The following is a 23,647-nucleotide window of genomic DNA, read 5'->3' as shown; positions in this document are numbered from 1 at the left end:
TGTTAATGAGTTGTAGATTCAGTCACTCTCATTCTTACAGACACTCAGTCTATAATGGACAAATGGACGGCCGTGGCAAAGTTGAAATTATTTTTTTTAAGAGGGCAGTTAATGAAGATGACCAGATGCGCATGTGCGCAATTGCATGGATACTGACAGAATGTCAACTGACACTGTCACTCCCCCCTAAAAAAACAGAAAGTTTAAAACCATCACAAAGCGTTAAAAAGTCCTTTGCAGTTTTGTCAAATATCAACAATAGTTTCAGAACTAAAACATTCAAGCATCAAAGGCATCCATGGCAGATTAGAACAGATCAGATATGTTATACCTCACACTTTCACCAGATAGAATATTGCCCTCAATACTTAGAGGTGTATTTGAAAGAAATGAATTTTAGGACGACTAAACACATTCAAACATTGGCTTGTAGTAATGAGTGATCAGATCAGATCAACGATATGTCATATTTTTCACACACATGGAATACTTGTGAATGTATACACCCTACCAATTATTTTTTTAATTCATAAAATCATCACTATTACTTCCAAACACCTCTCACCAGATGGAACTTTTTTCCCTAACAGAAATTAAAGGTGTGTGTGAAAGAAGTTTTTTTAGCAATAACTAGAAACACTAAAAAAATGCTGTGTAGTATTTCAATGGCGGATCAGAACAGATCAGCGAGATGGCACGTTTTTCACACACCTCAAATAAATCCTAACAATATGTTTAGATTATCAAATTATAAATATTACCTGCAAACACCTTTCGGGTCATAGTATATTCCCCTCATAAATATTTAAGGTGCATGTGAAAGAGGTTTTGGAGCAATAACTAGAAACACTCAAAGTTATACTATTTCAATGGCGGATCAGAACAGATCCGCGAGATGGCACATTTTTCAACACCTCAAAAACACCCTACCGATTTTTTTTAAATTATAAAATTAGCACTATTACTTCCAAACACCTTTCACTAGATGGTTTGTTCCCCTAATGGAAATTAAAGGTGTATGTGAATGAAGTTTTTGAAGCTGAAACAAAAGCACTCAAACAACGCCGTGCAATATTTCAATGGCGGATCGGATCAGGTCGGCGAGATGGCACATATTTCACACACCTCAAGTACGTCCTAACAATTTATTTTAGATTATGAAACTATCACTATTACCAGCAAACACCTTTCGCCTGATGGTAAATTCCCCTCATAAAAATTAAAGGTGTATGTGAAAGACGGTGTTGAGCAATATCTAGACACACTTCAAACAACGGCGTGTAGTATTTCAATGGCGCATCAGATCAGATCGGCGATCTGCCACATTTTTCACACACCCCAATTAAACCCCAACATGTTTTTAAGTCACAAAACTATCACTATTGCTTGCAGATACCTTTCAACTAAAGGTATAAGTTCCTGCTAAAACATAAAGGAATGTGTGAAAGAAGCTTTTATTGACGAAACTCAGTCTATCTTCGCTGTGTACCGATAATTGAAGCCAGAGAGTTACAAGATGCCGACTTGAAACTTTACTACAAACATATTTTCTTATACTGACACTAATTACAAATATGTGACTAGAACTGAAGTAACAGAACAGGTGACTTATGTTCTACGTGTAGGATCCGAGTTGTCACAACACTCAGCGAATGTAATCAGCTGTTGAAAATGAACCGAGCTCAATCTTTAATACTAAGCTGCCGCCATATTGTCTCCATTGGTCACGTGACAAAGCGAGACATACGTTCAGCGGTTTTTCGAGGAGTTTCCCCTCCCCTCTCTATATAGGCTCCCTGCATGTAGTCACGTACATCATCCTTAATCCCCAATCATGTGTTATGTAAACATCATCCACCATTGGCTTCCATCCTTATCCCCAATCATGTACATCGTCCTTAATCCCCTACCTGTGTTATGTAAACATATCCCATCATCTGTAATGTATTACCATTGGCTTCTATCATTGTTATCATAACTGTCGGGTTCCAATCAGCGCTTGTTTATACTGGCTTCCAGCTTTCGTTAAGTCATTCCACTTGTTACTTTGTTAGTGTTTTACCTGTACATATAAATATAGCTCTGTACCCCATTCTCAATCACCTGATGAAGGAGTAAGCATTAACTCCGAAACGTTGTGTTCTCATATAAAGAAGTTGATATTCATAAAATCTTCATCCTTATGCATTTCACTTCTAAATGCCCTTCAAAGACTTATTTTCTTTATGTCGTATAGTCTGATAGGTGTTAAATTCCAATTGCACGTGGTCAATGATTGAAGCTGTGTACTGCATTTTGTCTTTAGCAGACAGGCAGACAGACATATAGGTGTGAATAAACCACACACTGAGCTTTCTCTGTGACTGCTTACCACAATCAACAAGTTTGTGTACACAACCAAGATTACTGCTCACGACCTCAGACGCTGGGCGTGCATACTGTTTCAAGCTCCGCGAACCTATTCACTGCGCATGCGTTATGGACGCAGCGCAGCACAGCTGTTGAAACCAGTTTTTTCCCCAGCGCTGGGGGGAATTTAGTGAAACGTTTGAAGTCCGATTTCGCGGGCTTTTTTTTCATCGCGTTTTTTTCAACTTTATAGGTTGAATTGGCATTTTTTATGGTTTGTTTCGGTAAGTGCATACCGAAAGGTACCAGAATTTCCAAAGTTGTGTTTTACGTTGCATGTGACCTTTAACATTGGGTTGAACAAGTGCAAGTAACAAAGCACTAAATGGAACCTTGTGAGAGCTTGCATATCGGGTAAGGAATTTATGTTTTTGTGATTATCTTTATGGTGTAAATTAAATCTACTCAGACTTTCATTTTCTCTTAATTCGTTTTTCAATTATTCGTTATATAATAGATGGTTTCTGGTGACACTATAAATTGCCCCCAAAAGATTGAGATTGCTGTTATCAGAACAATCGCATATACGTTCAGGGCTTAGAATGTAAACACAGCATTGGCATGCAGAATTAGTGTCACTTACTGTCAAAATAGCAATTACGAACACATTGACGTTAGAATTTGCAAGGTCACGAGTGATGCATTCTGCAAGTCTTTACGGCTGTGGCCAGACGGTGACGCAAAGTGCATGAACAACCCGGATATGGTGGTCCAGGACTGGGTGGCAACTCGTGGACGACCGTTTCTGGGGCGATATTGGGCGGGACCGGTTTGCAGAAAACTCTCCCAAAAGCCTGATAATATATAGTCCTCAGATGAACGATGAAATGTCGGGCAACTGCAGACTGCGACTCCTCAGCTTCAAGGCGGCCTATTGCGATGTTTCGATTGACAGCACTCAGTCGTGGCATGATGATGTCCTCTTGTCACGGCGAAACGAATGACAAAATCAAACACGATCTTTGCCTTGTACTGACGTTTTTTGCCAATTTCTACAAATATCTGTTCTCAAAATCTATTATGCGTTTCTTTTTTAAGTGTGTATTTAGTGACCACTACAAATGATCATTTACAAAATTCATTGTGACAGTTTGATTACCCTGTTTACGTTCCAGAAAAGATGTGACATCTGTATTTATATAACTGCCAGCTTTACTTCCCTGTATAAAATGTTAAAGGACGTATCACAATATTCGTAATGAGTTGGAAATACACTCTGATTTTCTGTTCTGTTAAATAGTTACATTGAGCAACTGCAGTGGGATAAAGACTGATCATATCTTGTATTTCTGAAAATGTTAAATGCAATAACCCTTTTCTATATAATCATAAACACAACCACATTGAATTCACCGTTGTCGTGCGATAACTGCCCGCTCTTCACCCAACAACGTTGAAACGTGGACTTGTGTTGGACCTGCCTGGAGTTCGTCATGAAAGGGACAAGACCAAGTACAGAGCAGCATATTCAGCTTTCATTATCCTTGTGAAGGAAGTCAGATATACGCCCAGGTCCACTGATATCTAACATAGCACACACATTGTCCAGTCTCATTCGTGTTTACCTTGGAATCTTATAAATGAAGCTGTCTACAGAACACGTTAGCCTTTAATCCATTATAGTGAGTGAGATTACGTTTATTATAGCTTCGTGACTATTTCACACGTGGAGAAGGAAATCTGACCTGTTTCACATGCTGTTATTCTCCCTGCGTAACAGTTCTTGTTCTTCATTGCTATACATTTGCTTAAGAGGATCGGATGGCCGGGCTTCTGACGAAGCGTGAATTTAATCTGACCCCAATCGTTACTCAGTACCTGGAGTGTCTGGGTCGGACACGATTAAATATGTACCGACTGTCGTCATATACCTGGAATAATCCCATATGCAAACAACAAATAAACAAAACATGGCCGGCATGCGCTGACAGTCCGTGAGTTTGCTTTACAGTCCTTGACTGAAATGCCTCCCCAACACTGGTAACGGGTTGTGCCACGTATTACTACAAAATGACAGAAGCGTTCAGACAATCAGCCAGCTTGTCCAGGACTGGAGTAACAAACAGTCATTGTCCCAAACACTTGACCTACATCATCGGCATTTTGTTGTTACAACAAAAAATGATTTAATCCGATCTTAAGAATTTGATGAAATAATCATTAACAAATATATTTACTTATTTAAAACATTTATACCAGACGGCAATCAAAATAGAAACGGAAAACGATATATACTTATTTGCATTCAGATATCTTTTGTACAGACATTTCAGAACATATTACTGACATGTCTTGTCTATTTGTAAATAACCAGCTACTTACTGTATTACTACAGTCGATTGGCCGGGTGACGCTGCATGGAGTAGTTTGGTTGAGACAAAATATTTTTCACACTGCGTCGAGTCACAACGTGTAAACTGTTTTCTCTGAAAGTTCACGTTTCAACCGCGACTCGACACCTGTATAATTGGTTGATTGTTTATCATTCAGTTACAACCATGTCAAATGTAAGTGAGTGAGTTTAGTTTTACACAGAACTCAGCAGTATTCCAGCTATATGACGGCGGCCTGTAAATAATCAAGTATGGACCAGACAGTCAGCAGCATATGGGCATCATCTATGCAGTTGGGATACCATGACATGTGTCAACCAAATTAGTGAACATGACCACACGATTCCGTTAGCTGCCCTTTACAACAAGTATGGGCTGCTGAAGACCGATTGTAACACGGGTCTTTACGGGACTAAGCCTGAAGGTGAAGGAAAAAGTTTTATGGATGATCCACTTCTTTATTTTCACAATGGGAACGTTTCGGTATGGATTCTTATACCGTTTTCAGGCAAGAATCCACAAGAACCTATAACGAAACGTCGCCATTGTGAAAATAAAGAAGTTGATCGCCCATAAAACTTGTTCCTTCACCGTTAGCTCAGCAACTTCTAAATGCCTCTAAAACAATTTAGGGACTAAGCCTGTATGAAACACTGTCAACATTTCACGATGAACTGACGTTGAGATTTCAGGAAACAAGCAAAAAACGGAGAGATGGTCGCTGGTGACTAAAACCCTTAGTCAATAAGACATAACGTTTGTTGTTGTCTAACGCAGTACTTGACATTATTCCAGCTATATGACAACTGAATGTGAATACTCTAGTTTGTAACAGACAATTCGATGATTGACATCGATCTGCGTAAGTGGGATAGGACAGTATGCATCAACCAAGCAGGCGAGGCTGACCACACAGTCCATTTTGTCACATTTTACAAGCACACAATACTGAAGATCTGGGATGGCAAGATCTTCAGAGTTCAACTATGAAAGCAGGCTGGTGCTCCGGATCCGACAGATACCTACCGGAGTCAAAACACCGCTTGCCATTCCACAACACCATGATGTCCGGCCATGTTTGCAGTGTCTTATTTTATATGAGATAAGTAGACTTTTCAACATCGCTGTGGTCGATAAAAATATTTTTCGATCTCTTGGCATCCCGCTGTTTTGTAAATGTATATGAAGGAACTGCGTATCTAGGCAGGTTGCAGTCTCTATTTGGGCTACGACTGTTTTCTTGTACCTTCAGTGATCTTAGCTCATTAACTCATGTTTGGACTAACAGTCTATTTCCTTTCACCATAAAGGGTGACACTTTGTTTGCTTCAGTTATTTGTTTTCTAATACACTTCATACAACAGCTATCATCAAATCCCCTGAAGGCGTCTGTTAAATCACACCCTTTCAGCATTTCTAAGCTTGTATTATTGTGGTTTATATTCTGTTTGTCGTTTAATGCCTTCTCCTTAAGTACTCTAAATTTGAACAGTTTCTTATATCGTGGTGTACCCTGTTATGTCGCACAGCCCAAAACATAATCTGACCTTAAGTGAGTCGCTTCACAGCTGAAAATCTTTGAAAATCTTTGACACACTCCGCATGTCCTAGCTATATTTCCACCGCGTGCTTGTCACATCAGCCAGGAGTATTGTTTTCACGAAATGACTTCGTCAACTAACTAAACCTGTAGAGTAAGAACACTAATAAGTCGACGAATGTCCTGCCGCATAGTCACATCCAGTTCCCATCACATACACCCTACACATATTCAGCATATATCACCTTTAACTACACGAAGATGGTGTCACAGAGTTCACGGCATTTGTCTCTCGACTTCCACTGACAACAGGAAAGAGACCTTAAGTCGGTCTCCACAGTTTACTACCTGTGTTCAATTGCCTCAATCCAAATTTCAGGAACCAGCAAATAATTATAACTGTGAAAGATGTAATTGTATTAAATCATAAGCTGTATTATTGTCCCTAATATCTTTACATGACGCACATTTCTACAACTATGAGAAAAAGCAACATATTGTAATATAAATATTTCCATAACGCAGAATAAAATAAATATTCCGAGTTGTCAACAATTTTCCATCAGTTGTCATGGAAACATCTGATACGTGGTTTGATTTGTGGAAAATACTTCCACTGACAGAAAATACTTGTCCTCAGTGCCTTAATATCACTGTAGATTACGTCAACCAGTCCACGTGGGAGTGCAGGTGTTTTTAACGGATGTTTAGACAGCCTCTTGGCAATAGTTGGAGAACACAGTTGGAGAAAGGTCATGTTCTATTTCCAAGTGGACAAGAACCGCCTGCTCGAAAAACACTTTCCAGCAAAAATATTGGTGCAGATGACAAGACTGAAGGATCGGTTCAGAGCTTGAATTCAGCACTAAGACGACTTTGTTTGACTGGATCACCGGAGGAAACAAGCAGATTGCTTGGTCACAAATGTAGGATGTCCATTCTGTGGTCTGGGTATGTTTAGTCAGTACAAATCACGCATCTGGTGGTGGTGAGACATCACTGCATAATGGTGTAACAGTCATATAAAATACGTAATGCTGGTGCCCTATAAAATGGTATTGATCATGGTGACCAATCATATCAAGTGAAAGTCAGCGGCCTCAGTCAAATCAAGAAATAACCAATGGTCTGAGGCATATTGTGACGAACCCTGTATTAAGGTGTCTGTGTTTGTCACGGACAATTCATGTCAAAATTTACTGTCAACATTTCAATTTAACTTAATTTTTTGTCATGTAATTGAGCCCATAGTAACTAGTTTTCAGGCTTTATGGTCCAACTTATGTTAACTGGATTATTTTGGAAGGGATACAGTATTTCTTTCCATAAAACACAGTGGAAGACTATTGTTACCATCTTTATTTGAGCTATATCTTCAATATTATTTACTCCAGGATAATTAAAATTATAGGTGAAGGCAGCCTGTAGCGTCTGTTATCACCTGTTCAGTTATCAAATCATAAGATCAATGAATAGTTTTGCTATGGATTAAAACCTGATGCTTGAGCAACACAATTACTGAGTTCCAGGTATCAGTTTTAATATTTCTTGATCAAGTAAGAGGTTGTCCCCTGCAACATCCACCAGGCACCTATACATAGTGACACATATCAGGTGATACTGGTGGTCTCAGTAATATCACGTGATAACTAACTGACCCAGTCATATCAAGTGATAACCAACTGTCTCAATCATATCAAGTGATACTATTCTCAAAAATCATACCTGTAGACCAAACCATCTCATTAGCGATGACCCAGTCACATTAAGTGATGTTGATGCCCTAGTTTGTGTTTTTCATATATTTCATCTTTCAAACACAGACAAGGAAGACGACACAACAATAAGTAAAGGACTCGGAGACATATACATAGTTTATTTACAACCTTGCTTGATGGTGAAAACACATAAGTGCAACATCTCCCGGATGTCTTAACACAACAGATGATTCAAGACAAACTGGCCAGACTGACAACATAAACTAGTGGTCAGAAGGATGCACTGACAGGAGTAAGGTGGGTCATGGAACAGGTGAACATCCTGACACAGTGGTGCAAACATCACCAATATATTGCAAGAATTAAACATAGCTACTATATTGAACAGCCTACTGTTCAGTTTTCACTCAGCAACAGAGACCAACCATTTGACAGTTTGAGGGCATTGAGTGGAATGAAATCAATATTTGTACCTTAAAATGTCAGAAAAACACAATTCTGCTTGAGATTATTGAAAGATAGGAAACTGGCACAAAATCATTCAGGCAACATAATTAAGTTCATAGTTAAAGTTACACAAATATCAAATTTTGCTGTTATATAACATCCCAAGGTTCCCATCCTCTGTCAAACAGTTGGTCCCATAGCAGTAACACTTTTAAATAACAACTTCTTCATTGTTTGTAACAACATTTCACAGCTACTTCTTGTTTCTTAGTTCTTGAAGAATCCTCAAGTTTGGAAAACAACTGGAATGTGAAATAGTTTAAAAAGCAGCACCAAGTCTTAATACATCCTAATCCATACAACCAAGGAATACTGGAATGTATCCAAGTCAACATGAACAGTACTTATGCTGAATGTAATAGAGAACATCAACCTGGTGCAACAGAGGTCCTAATGGAATGTATACGGTTCAGGGGATTGAGAAAATAGACAAAGAATTTTATGAGTAGCATCAGGAAAGTAAAGGCAGAATTTCAGTGCTTCACATACTTTCTAATGACTTTAAATATTTTGCCTTTTATGCCTGACTGAATTTGTTTGTGAAGGGGAATGAGACAGATTATCCCCAGGTATGGCATTGTACATCTATCTATATTTTAATCCTTAAAACAATGCTGGCATTAACATTGAATATATAAATATAAATAGGTTTTATATAAAAGAACAAAATAATATTTTTAAAACAATGCTGGTATGTTTCAGGTTTGTGTTTTCATATATACTACAACCCATCAAACGTTTAGACTCACTTCAATAATTCACTATATGTATATACAGATGAATTTCTCCACTAACTTGGGGTGCCAGCTGCACATCTTATGCAGATGAATTGCATGAGGATCACCAATGAAATTTCTGAAAAGGATGTACAATATCAGGCATGTGACCAGTTGTGTTTGGGTTTAAAGTTTGTTAATAATTCACCAATTCTCACTGAGTTTCATTGTTTATTGAACTCACGACAATAATCTTTTTAATGATATGAATTTGTTTACAAGATATCAGTGCATGTGTAAATGGTCCCTATAAACAACAGGGAATATTTAGCAAAATGTAGTTTACAACAATTGACTGAAGTAAATGGCTACAACACACCAGTGAGTCTAAACTTTTGATGGATAGTACAGTATAGTGGGTGATTTTACTATAACCAGTGAGAAATAAAGGGTCCCTAGTTATTCACATATCTGACAGGAACAACAATAGGATACAAATACTGACTAATGTTTGATCAACATGTTCTAGAATCAAAGAAATTCTGTATACCTTCTAAGTTTTTAATAACATCATTACATTTAGCACATTGTCTTATTTCATTTTGTCAAAGAGAGAACACATGTTTGCATCTTAATCTCTGACTTTGCTTAACAAATTATTTGTTAGCTAAAATGTACATCCAAGGTTATGTGTCTGTCTAAGTGTGTGATCAGACAGTTTTCTTAACACACACACAAGATCACTTAATTCATCTTGTTCAGTATATTCCTATATGTGTTCATGTTAACACTTGACTTGCCCCTGCTCCAGCCAGGATGGGTATCACTGGAGGAGCTGGATATGCTCAACTTTCCTATGATTAAGCCTAAGCACATACCTAACTACAGAATGTCAGTAATGTAGAACACTTGTTCTAACAGGCCAGGGAAAGTCAAAAGGTTCAGTATAATAGTTTTACTGTTCCATAAACCATTATGACTTGCACTTCTGCTCAACATTGAACATGAAATACTATTTTAATTTGTTATTGAAATTATGCCATACGAACATAGTTTCCTCTCAACAACCTGTAAAACCATGGCTGTGTAACAACAGATGAACACAAATTCTAATTAAACATTGTCACTATTTGCAATGTATTTTTGGCAAATACATGTATTTAAATGCCTACATACATCATTGGTACAGGTAAGTAATAAAAACAACTACATAAAAACCAAGCATTTTGTTAGTCAATAGTTGGTATAAATATAAGAATGTCACTCTGTGTGTAACATTTGCAATAAAGATACATCACTGTGAGATACATCACTGTGAGATACATCACTGTGCTCAAACATCTAAATCAACAATTAATAATGCACAACTGTTAATCTGGAAATATAAAGCTAAAAAAACTGAGAAAAAACAATCCATGTAATGTTAAAAAGTAAAGTATTGCAATGAAATGTGTTTTGTGATTGAAATATACATGACATCTTCAACACATAATGACTTAAGTTAGAGTCTCAGTTTTCTTGTTAGTAAATATTATCAGACAATAACTTATTTCACTGGCCTTTACAGAAAGGGGTTAGGAACAATGTATCAGGTTCTTGCATTAGCATGATCTAAAACACCATTATATTATGCCAAATAACAGGAAGAAATGTTGCTCAAAAAACAAGAATCAACTTTAAGCATTTACACAATTAATACAATACTTCAAGCAATTAGGAGAAATAATGGTTCTACATAATCATATGTGATATATGCTGTTGAATAAAGATTATATTCCATGACTACATTAGATCAAATACTGTGATCAAACGTGGTACACCATGGGTTGATTAGGTCATATGCGTTGATGAAAGAAGGTCTGCCATGACTTCATCAAACAATATGCCTTTGATCAAAGATGACATGACCAGATTTGGTGATAAGCCATTGACCACTCAGGATATGATATCCATTAGGTCATGCTGACACAAGAAGGTATGTTAGGACTTCATCAAACAACATGCCTTTGATCTAAGATGACATGACTCCATTTGATAAATGAAGTAAGGTGCCTTTGATCAGAAAGATTATGACATGAATTCATAAAGTAATACGCCTTTGATTAAAAAAATTATGAAATAACTCCATTGAGCCATATGCTGCTGATCAAAACAATATATGATTCCACTAGGCAATATGCAGTAGATCAAAGACAGCATGCCATAACTTTATCAAACAAAATTGACATGAAATATGCTTTTGATCAAAAAGATATGACATGATTTCATTAGGTAAAATTCTGTTGCTTAAAGAAGAAATGACCTGACTTCCTAAGGCATTCTAAGCAGATGTTGCTTTAAGAAGAAATTACATGACTTCCTAAGGCATTCTAAGCAAATGAACCCGAGGAGCAGTTGAACCTGCACACTTGAGAGTCAGTCTGTGGTTCCAATATCTGACAGTATCAAACTTGTTGGACCTCTGAATACAGCTTGTCACTTACTGAAAACAATGTAAAACATCAATAAATACATAAATATTACAGAAAATTTTCCTCATGAATTCATCCTCTTTTGTCAAGGGAAATGTCGTATACATGATTCCTTCTCATCCACCAATCATTGTCCAGATCTCAACAATGATGACAATGATAGAAAAGTCAAATTGCACAACCATGTTCAACATGTTCTTCTTGAATCTTGCATAAATATATATCTACCACACTGTTTATACCAGCAAAACAATATCAGTGTGACATGATGAATACTTGCCTGAATCTTGATCAGATACCATGTCTCACAATAAAGTGTGCATGAACTGAAGTTACACATCAGTGTCCAACAACATGTCAGATAATGTTTACACCTCAGGAATATTGCAGGCATTTATGTTTTGATCAGATGTGTTGGTGTTGATGTGAGTTCTGGAGCTATTCCATTGACTGTCAGGTACCGACTGATCTTTACCAGATGCTATAAACAATCCTATAAGTACTACAATAACATTATTGGTGTCTGATTGTCAAAGGTAATGCTGATATATGTCAATAATGTCACCAATGTGTATGCAGAACATGACATGTCATCTGTTCTCTAGTGTATGACATCAATTCATTTGCCCACAAATAAGGATATGTGTGTTCTAATGTCTTTTCCACAGAGTATTAGACAGATTAATAGGTTCCATAAAGCCCTCAATGAGATGCCAAACAACCAAACTGTCTTGTTATTAGACGTGACACTGTCATAAGTATTAGGAGATCCATCAATGAATAATTATCATACGATCATTATTGAACCTCTTTGGGTCCATACTGTCTGAGACAAATATATCCCTAGTGCATCATTTTCAACTTGAGAAATGTTTTCTGGAGACATCATGCTGTCTCCTCCATCAGTTTGCTGAAGTTGGAGACATCATTACAGACCATTTTATGTCTTCACGATTCATCATGGCAACAGTGATTCTCATCATTTTGGAAACACGTCATGTAGATTCATCCTCTGCATAATCAACACTGAGAGCTATCATTCATCATCAAGGATAGGGACTTTGTATTTGATCTCTTGTCCACGTTTCACCATTCAGCAGTTGTACAGACATTTCATTCCTAAGAGCTTACAACAATGATGTGTTTGACAAAACTCATAAATGAAACCATGGTTTAAATTTCTGCAATGACAAAATTATTGTCTTCAAACGTCTGTTTCATCATATGATACGAGGCACGTTTTTGATGGGTCTTAAAACTGGGTTCTGGGGGAGGACCTGCGCCATTGTCCATCTTCTCCATGTGTCCCCCTTCACCCTCACCTCCCATCTTGCCATCGATGAAACTTGTATGCATCATACACTGACTCCTTGAAGGACTCATTGAGTCACGTGATACCTGTCTCTGATTGGCTAATGGTTGTTCCTGTGACAATGACTTTGTCACATGCTTTGCCCGATAGCAGTACACAACTAGGATGACCAGTCCAATAATACCAAGACTGGGGAGAGCTATGCAAGCAGTCATTATCAAGATTTCCCGGGGACCTGTAAAAATATCAAACAAAATATGGTCTTTGGACATAAATAAAATGTATTTCTCATCACCAAGATCTTCTTTCTCGTAAAGGCTTACAATTTATTCAAACTTCAAAACAAAGATGTGTTTAACAGCTTACAAAAGGAAGGATAACTTTTCATTTATTTTAGACAAGTGGTATCAGTTCACAAAACACAAATTGGAACTGATTTCTTAACAAAACCATGACAAAATCTATCAAGATGCTCTGTCATAATTGACTTATAGGTTGATGAGGGAAATACACATGAAATAGGAGGTCACAATAACACAAAATATGTGCATATATTTTCAAAAGAGAAGAGGATGCTACAATCTTACAACTGATATTTGTTCTACTTTAAATTTATGATACATTTATTGAAATAAGAATTTCTAATGACATAAATTTGAAACTTAAATCTGAATTTATAATATATAAAGTACTACAGATTAATCAATTACTTCAAGTAATTACAATCAAGTACACAAAAGTTTCATTTATTTGTGTCAAGTGAGTCAACGGCAAAAACTGCATGCAACATGATAATTGATAATATTGAGCAATGATCAGTAATTCTGTTGAATGCATATGCAATGTGTTTTGATGTTGTATGTTTAGTAACATCTGTGATAAGAGACAACAAGATATCTTACATCTTCTCTCATCACTGTCATCAAAGGGTCCACAATTTGGGATACGATCACATCGCAGTGACTTGTTGATGCAGTAACGTGGCATGGAGGGACAAATCGTGGAGATGCAGGATTTGCCGCCTTCGCATAGAAACTCATCACAGTTTCCTACTGAGAAAAATATATATTACACATGTGCATGACAATAAATTATTCAGTAACTACAAATAACAATTTGATACCTCTTCCTTCTTTGGCATCTTAATTTGTGCAAAAATAGGTAGGCAGCAGACACTATGGCAGAACCAGGCCTGATGGAATAGGCCTGTGTACACAATGAACACCTGGTGTCATTACTGATTTTCAATAATCCATCCACATAATTTCAATCATTACTGCTAAGATTTTTGCATTAAGTTAGGCAGATATTCAAGACCAATTCCTGGCACTGACATTTTCATTTATGTCAGATAACATATAAGAGTTACATTTGATGTGAACATACACTAACTGGTAAGGACACATTATGTTATACACTGTATGATATCCCTGCATTAAAATAGCAACATTAAAATTAGAGAATATAAAACTCACAATTAATGAGTTTCATTTCAGAATAAAAGGTAAAGCGGAGATAAATAGTAGATGAATGAATCAATTAAACATCAGGTGTTCTTGGAGAGGGAAACTAATGTTATCACTTGTTAGCACCTGTCAGTCACACAGATTGCTGAAATGTTCCGTTGCTTGAAGCCTCCACAACATCACCTCTGCCATGTACATAAACCAGACAATGAAGTGATGGTCAAAAAATCCATTCACACAATGGCTCATTGACTGATTCTGTTCAAAATAAGAATGTTGGTATGGTGGTAGTGCATGAATCTCCCATGGTGCTTTCAGAATATATCTAGGTTGTGATACAAGCTTCATTAATATAAAAAAGAGTATGTTGCAAATTCAGGACACAATGTAAGACATCAAATCACCTAAAGTCTGAAAGGCATTTAGAAGTGAGACACATATAGGCAAGAGTGTAATGGATGTCAACATCTTTAAGTATATTCGTTCATCAGGTGGACTAATTCTCCTATGAAGGATGAAGAATGGACTTCAAAATGTCATCTCCATGACAAAAAAGAACTTGACTTCCATAAAATTCTTGCCTTTATCAGATCATCTGTATTTTTGCCAGTTTCATATTCACTGCAGCTCTTTAACTACTATCTTACTGTAAGACACAAATTTGTAACATCTGCAATTGTCTATCAGGACACATACTTTCTCTCCCTGGAAAAAATAAACATATTCCCTGTTTTGAAAATTGTAACACTGTCTCTCTACATTTTTATGTGCATATAATGACTACTTACTTTATTCTATAAGTGCTCAACATTAACTGTTAACACAATAAATATTGCGTAGTTCTGATACCATGACTGCTGTTTCAGCACAGGCACTCTACACAACATCTACAGTCAATTTGGAATTATTCAACTCAAGCATATATTTTATACATTAATAATTTGATAGGTTTCTGGAGTTCCACACAACTTGTGTCATAAAAACATACTTGAATGGTTTCATTGTTTCATGTTTTTCTACCACAGATGTGTGAACAGAGATCAAAGCTCCACAAATATTTCAAATACTAACTTGCATAGTACTGGTAGTGACAGACTTTTTCACAGGCAGTTCACTTTTTTAAGATCACAAGCATCATTGCCATAAGCCCTGCAGTGAGTGAGTGAGTGAGTGAGTGAGTGAGTGAGTGAGTGAGTGAGTGAGTGAGTGAGTGAGTGAGTGAGTGAGTGAGTGAGTGAGTGAGTGAGTGAGTGAGTGAGTGAGTTTGTTTAAAGTACATCTTGGTGTGTACATCAAAATGTTTGTGGGACGCTTGAAGTGATGCAGGTTATAGGTCTGGGTCCCATTCCAAAAAACAATCGTAGTGCTAAGATGTTTGTAACTGTCATACTTTAACATAGACTTACGACTGTCATACTGCTATGATTACTTTAAGGAATGGGGCCCTGGTCTCAGACAGTTACCTCTTTGCTGAAACCCACAGTCACAAATAGTGCTGACAATCATGGTGACCTGGTATTTGACCCCACAATCATAGGTTCCAGGAGCCGGGACTAAGTCCATACAGCAGACTACACTGCCTCAAGTAGTGCACAGTGTTTTAAAATAGTAACTATTCCATTACAACTATTAAACATACAGGAAAGCTTATGGTTGTATACAGGGTATCTAGTGTCTTCATCACAAGTATGATGTGAAATTGGAAATGAACTATAACTCACACACATGGTTACAGGCTGAGTAAAGTAAGTGCTGTAATTGATAGGCATATTGAACTGAGGACAGCAGATGGGAAACATGACTAAGGGAGGCAACTCTGGATAGTAATACTGTGGCATCTTTGAGGTTCCACTACACTAGAATGACATGCTCCCTGCACAGGCACCGTATGTAAGCAACTGAAGAGACAGAGGCTTGTGACACCTGTGATCGGATGAAATAGCATGAGATGTTTTTACATTTTTGAAAAGCAGTTGCACCCAGTACTTGAAACCACAACTTTAAGTATTTAGTCATTTTTATCACCATGACTTATGCTTATGTGTGTAAGGATATTTTCAAGTAGGTATGGTGCGAAACTGGGGTTGATGTGTTCAGCTTCCTGTGCTTGGAAAATTAGCAAGACAAATTGACCAGAAACTGTGTTTTATTGTACTTTAAAGGCCTGGCTGTGCCCATGTGTTCAAGGAATAGCTGTTGACAGCCTGGATGATTCTTAAAAAAAATAATGAAGTTAGAACAGAAGTCTATGGTCAAACATTTGGTGTTGTGTAACTTTGATTGTGCATTGCCAGCACCCTGAGCTCCAATATGAAAGTGTGAAAGTGATTGTGAATGTTTGACATTTAAGTGTGGATGGTTGTGAATGGACCAGCATGAAACTATAGACAGTGTGGTCACTCTTTGTAACCATCTGATTGCCAGTTGTTACCTTTACTGCAACAGTTCAGGAACTTTACACTGTGTGGACACCCAGTTGACATGGTCACTCTTTGTAACCATCTGATTGTCAGTAGTTACCTTTACTCCATGAGTTCAGAAAGCTATTCTGCCAAGTAATTCCCACATGTCTAACAGACAAAACAAATATGACATTACATGATCCTGTTATTTTCCTTTGCACATTCTCAGTTTGTTTAAAGTCAACTCTAATCAAGCTCTCCAGGACCTAATCAAGCAGCAAAATAATATCACACTTCACTGCAAAGAAACTCCTTTACTTCCATATGTTTTCCACATCTCTTCACCTATAAGCAGATTGAATGGAAACTATGGGCCTATCAGCGAAATTCCAACTAAACCATTAAAATAGCACTGTCCCTGTCCTGGATGTGTTACATAGTGGTGACATAACAATAATTTCATTAATTAATATTGTTCCTGGTGTATTGACTTCTTTCTTCTATGTAGGTCTCTCACTCTACTATTGTCAGGTCACTGGTGAAGCCTGTATTAGACTGGCTATCTCACAATACTCAGCATTGCAATAATTAATCTAAATTAACTGAAAAAATATTGATTTTATCTTAAAATCTTAGTTGGAATGACACCCTGGCACGATATCAGGAAGAGATCGTTGTTGAAGGAGTCATGTGACACCTTGGGCTTAGTTCGAAAGCATATCAGCACTTGAGGCAACACGTTACAGGCCATCACAGCATTGGCCAATCTCATTAAAATCTGTCTTTCAATATTGAGTTCAGTTTACTGAAAGGTTTTATAGACCTGTTGTGTCCAGCTGTTTGAAATCACTGAAAAGGTTAGTTCTTCATAACCCAGGTCGTAGTAACCACAATTGATTTCTGCAAAAACACATTTCCATCCTGATGCTAGAAATAGGTTTTCAGTGTGCTTCCTTGCTGTTTACTTTGAGGTTCAATAATCTTAGACATTGTTAAAGAAGGTCCAAGCAGTCTGTAAATCCAATTGCAGACTTTATGAGATTCATGCTTTTGTTATGCTTTCTCAAATTAGAAAAGACTCTGGTTATGAGAAAAATTGGTTAAGATCAGACAACTGTTAGTTCCCTTCCCAATTTTGTCCTTGATACTTCACCGAAGCTTCTGCAAACATGTGAAGATACTTAGGGCATTGGGATGGGAAGTTGGGCAAGTTCAAAGCTGTTTGAGGGTTCAAAGAAGTATACATTTCGGGACTACCAGCAAACAGATCTGATATTGAAACACGGGAATATTCAGGATGAACCAGTGGACAAGATTCAGGATGTCCCCACCAGCAGAGTCACTCTCATTAAACTCAGGTTTTCTCTATCATACTTGACAAACCTCCATAGGATATCTTACATGAAGAACTTTCTTATAAGTGAGCTTAGCTAGAAGCAAGTCTCAGATAGAAAGAGTTCAGAAATCTGATTTGTGTATCTCAAAGCTTTCTACAGACACTTATAAATGGAGAATAATAACAACCACTCTGTTTTGTGGATAGTTTACACATTGCTGTGACTGACTGTCATGATTGTGAATGATCAAGGAGCATTTGCATTTTGTGTTCTCATTTTGTATGAAACTTTTCACATGAAAATGTCCGAATCAGGGATGGAAGACATTCATAAAAAGTCTGAATCAGGGAAGTGAAAAGCATACTCTGCAATTAACAACAGATTCAAATTTAAAATATTTTGTAAATTCCTAATTCAGATATATGCCAAGGTTTGGATGACAGAAACTTTTCAATTTACATATATGTTTATGCTGCTAAACATTGTTAGTGAGTGAGTGAGTGAGTGTCAGAATACTCTTTACACCTGATTTAGGAATATTCCAACAATATCACAGCTGAGGAAACCAGAAATGGGCTCCACACATTGTACCATGTACCTGGGACCTTGGTTTGTCCCCACTGTTCCCTCAAACAAAGAATGGCAACACTTTACTTTTTATGTGATTTATAAGTGGAAACAGTTTGTATACTTCTTTCATATTTCCATTTCATTTCTGGATGCAAAACTTCAAAGAGTTTCAAAATCGACAGTTGCTAGAACTTTGAAAGAATGTTTCATGAAAAGTACATAGACTGGTGTTCCTAGATGGAATGTCAAGCAGCCACAGGGTTGTCCTGATGTTCTTGCAACATGCCACTGGGAAATCTTACACTTGCCCTAAGAAAGCTCTGATTTGGTAAAAAAATCTACTTTAGTGCTTTTCAACAGTTAATCTAAAATGGCTACCATTGTAGCAACATAGCAAAAAAATTCAAGGAAATAATTCAGGGTTTTTCTTCTTGGAATAAAATGAAACCCTTAGTACTTTCCCTATTACTTAATTTGAGTAAAAGTCCATGTTTTTTCTGGAATCATTTGGAATCTAAAGAGAGCTCTAATGTCTAAAGGATTACTTTCATTTTGTGTCACATTTCAACACTATTCAATCTCCAAGACTTTGAGGTTCCTCTAGGATCACACGATGTTTTTAGGAGCATGAGAAACTGATTGCAGTTTGATTTTGTGATTAGAATTCTTATTCCTTTAAGCAAAGTGAAACTCCAGGTTGTTTCTTCACGGGTTTCTCATCAAACCCTCCAATCATCAATGACAGTTTATGAGGTTGAATGTCAATTGCACTTCAAGTGACAAAGTAGCCCAAGTCCATCACTCTACTTGGTGCATCACAGTTTGCAGCAAATAGTGGATACCTTATTTATCTGGCTTCACATCTACAAGTGATGAATGGATTCACAATAATTGCTTCAACTGATCAACTGGGAGCGCCACTGATCTTCAAGGACAAGAAATATATTTTGGGGGTTGAAGGGCGTCAGATATTTACCAAAATAAATAATCCTGCTTGTAATAAACTCACAAAATAACTTTGTCCTCTTTATGACTGAACAAACTGCCCAAAGCAAGTGTAGATTTATCATGATTTATGGATGACACATTACATTTCTGTCAAGATTACATTTCTGTCAAGATTACATTTCTGTCAAGATTACATTTCTGTCAAGATTACATTTCTGTCAAAATAACATATCTGTCATTCTGTTTCACATTACAGATTCATTTTGAGCATTCACACATTATGAAATATATGAGATAAACTTCAAATGCTGTTCCACACTTGCTCATCCCCTTGTTCTTCTTTACATTTAGTACTGTCATGGAGCTGGAAGATCCTTCAACAGTCCTAGCTGTACGAACACATGATTGCTCTACTCATGTCTAATCTGGATCTGTCATGAGGCCAGACTACAGCTTTGCAGCTTTACGAAAAAGGATATGTATACATTACACCATATATCTGTCATACAGTCATCACCTTACTGTCTCACTTACAGCCCCATCTACCAGAGCTAATTCATGAATAGCATGAAAAACCATTAATGTTACTTGATAAATAGATTGATACACTTCAAATGACTATTACTACTGTTGTTATCATTCAACCCGGACCAGTCAGGGAACATATTCAAGCTCTACTGGAAGCATCAACAGTCACACAGAAGGATCGAGAGTCCTACATTTCTTGAAACATAACACTGCTTCAACTTTAATTCTTTGAAAGGCTTCTAAGGAAAACAATACATGGATGAACAACTTCTTTATTACAGAGGTAGCCTGTGTGTAGCTCTCACTGTAATATATTTGTTTATCCACATATCGTCATCCTTCCTTGGTTCAGTTTTCCTTCACAGTGTTCAGTTTTCCTTGTGGTGCTCTTCAGCCAGAATACATGGTAAAGCCAAGAAAAACAAGTTCTAAATTCTTCTAGTGATATTCCTACTGGGAATCCTTAACTAGGGACCATGCCTAACACTAATACTGGGAATCCTTAACTAGGGACCATGCCTAACACTAATAGTGGGAATCCTTAACTAGGGACCATGCCTTACACTAATACTGGGAATCCTTAACTAGGGACCCTGCCTAACACTAATACTGGGAATCCTTAACTAGGGACCCTGCCTTACACTAATACTGGGAATCCTTAACTAGGGACCATGCCTAACACTAATAGTGGGAATCCTTAACTAGGGACCATGCCTAACACTAATACTGGGAATCCTTAACTAGGGACCAAGCCTAACACTAATACTGGGAATCCTTAACTAGGGACCATGCCTAACACTAATACTGGGAATCCTTAACTAGGGACCCTGCCTAACACTAATACTGGGAATCCTTAACTAGGGACCATGCCTAACACTAATACTGGGAATCCTTAACTAGGGACCATGCCTAACACTAATACTGGGAATCCTTAACTAGAGACCCTGCCTAACACTAATAGTGGGAATCCTTAACTAGGGACCATGCCTAACACTAATACTGGGAATCCTTAACTAGGGACCCTGCCTAACACTAATACTGGGAATCCTTAACTAGGGACCATGCCTTACACTAATACTGGGAATTCTTAACTAGGGACCCTGCCTAACACTAATACTGGGAATCCTTAACTAGGGACCATGCCTAACACTAATAGTGGGAATCCTTAACTAGGGACCATGCCCAACACTAATACTGGGAATCCTTAACTAGGGACCCTGCCTAACACTAATACTGGGAATCCTTAACTAGGGACCATGCCTTACACTAATACTGGGAATCCTTAACTAGGGACCATGCCTAACACTAATACTGGGAATCCTTAACTAGGGACCATGCCTAACACTAATACTGGGAATCCTTAACTAGGGACCATGCCTAACACTAATACTGGGAATCCTTAACTAGGGACCATGCCTTACACTAATACTGGGAATCCTTAACTAGAGACCCTGCCTTACACTAATACTGGGAATCCTTAACTAGGGACCCTGCCTAACACTAATACTGGGAATCCTTAACTAGGGACCATGCCTTACACTAATACTGGGAATCCTTAACTAGGGACCATGCCTAACACTAATACTGGGAATCCTTAACTAGGGACCCTGCCTTACACTAATACTGGGAATCCTTAACTAGGGACCCTGCCTAACACTAATACTGGGAATCCTTAACTAGGGACCATGCCTAACACTAATACTGGGAATCCTTAACTAGGGACCCTGCCTTACACTAATACTGGGAATCCTTAACTAGGGACCCTGCCTAACACTAATACTGGGAATCCTTAACTAGGGACCATGCCTTACACTAATACTGGGAATCCTTAACTAGGGACCATGCCTTACACTAATACTGGGAATCCTTAACTAGGGACCCTGCCTAACACTAATACTGGGAATCCTTAACTAGGGACCCTGCCTAACACTAATACTGGGAATCCTTAACTAGGGACCATGCCTAACACTAATACTGGGAATCCTTAACTAGGGACCAAGCCTAACACTAATACTGGGAATCCTTAACTAGGGACCATGCCTAACACTAATAGTGGGAATCCTTAACTAGGGACCATGCCTAACACTAATACTGGGAATCCTTAACTAGGGACCATACCTTACACTAATACTGGGAATCCTTAACTAGGGACCCTGCCTAACACTAATACTGGGAATCCTTAACTAGGGACCCTGCCTAACACTAATACTGGGAATCCTTAACTAGGGACCCTGCCTAACACTAATACTGGGAATCCTTAACTAGGGACCATGCCTAACACTAATACTGGGAATCCTTAACTAGGGACCCTGCCTAACACTAATACTGGGAATCCTTAACTAGGGACCATGCCTAACACTAATACTGGGAATCCTTAACTAGGGACCATGCCTAACACTAATACTGGGAATCCTTAACTAGGGACCCTGCCTAACACTAATACTGGGAATCCTTAACTAGGGACCATGCCTTACACTAATACTGGGAATCCTTAACTAGGGACCCTGCCTAACACTAATACTGGGAATCCTTAACTAGGGACCATGCCTTACACTAATACTGGGAATCCTTAACTAGGGACCATGCCTAACACTAATACTGGGAATCCTTAACTAGGGACCATGCCTAACACTAATACTGGGAATCCTTAACTAGGGACCATGCCTTACACTAATACTGGGAATCCTTAACTAGGGACCATGCCTAACACTAATACTGGGAATCCTTAACTAGGGACCCTGCCTAACACTAATAGTGGGAATCCTTAACTAGGGACCCTGCCTAACACTAATACTGGGAATCCTTAACTAGGGACCAAGCCTAACACTAATACTGGGAATCCTTAACTAGGGACCATGCCTAACACTAGTACTGGGAATCCTTAACTAGGGACCCTGCCTAACACTAATACTGGGAATCAATACCTATGGACCATGCCTAACACTAAAATGGCAGAAAACATTGATGGAAACAAAAATATATTCTCAGCTGAAGCTCACCTGACCCAAACTCTGTGCTATCTACTAAATGGTATTCTGTTAATTAGTGAGATAGTTCCTTTGTCACATCACAATGTTTCTCTTATATCTTAGTTAGTCAGCAACAAATGATGGCACATAAAAAATATCATGGACAAACTGCTTTAGCAGTACCGCTTGTTACAAAGTACACCATATTTAAAACAAGCATGCTTTTAACATAAACCATGTAAGTAAGGGACTGCATAATATAATTCAAATGTGCATAATAAACTACAGTTTTTATAAACAAATCTTTTGGCCACTTTGAGTTTCTAGAAAACTGTTGTGAACCATATTTAGCATTACACCTTTTCGGTAAGGAACAGATTCTAGCAATTTGTGGGGTTGAATCCCAACAACAACTCAAAAC

At 37.8% G+C, this 23,647-nt stretch overlaps 1 protein-coding gene across 2 annotated transcripts in view; it reads right to left on the bottom strand.

The window, feature by feature from the left end:
- Positions 1-8,143: 8,143 nt before the first annotated feature.
- The window catches only part of LOC137287638 (neuropilin and tolloid-like protein 2), a 102,553-nt gene continuing 87,049 nt past the window's right edge, over positions 8,144-23,647 (bottom strand). For both annotated transcript variants that reach the window (XM_067820015.1, XM_067820017.1), the window contains exons 8-9: positions 13,909-14,058; positions 8,144-13,241 (exon numbers count right to left, since the gene is read on the bottom strand). In XM_067820015.1, the coding sequence (XP_067676116.1) occupies positions 12,868-13,241; positions 13,909-14,058 (524 nt within the window). In that variant the 3' untranslated portion in view covers positions 8,144-12,867. The remainder of the gene's footprint in view (positions 13,242-13,908; positions 14,059-23,647) is intronic.

This window comes from Haliotis asinina, chromosome 6 (assembly GCF_037392515.1).
Source record: "Haliotis asinina isolate JCU_RB_2024 chromosome 6, JCU_Hal_asi_v2, whole genome shotgun sequence".
NCBI classification, from domain to species: Eukaryota; Metazoa; Mollusca; class Gastropoda; order Lepetellida; family Haliotidae; genus Haliotis; species Haliotis asinina.
The sequence above is the reverse complement of the archived record's forward strand: the minus strand, read 5'-3'. Positions and strand labels throughout refer to the sequence as shown.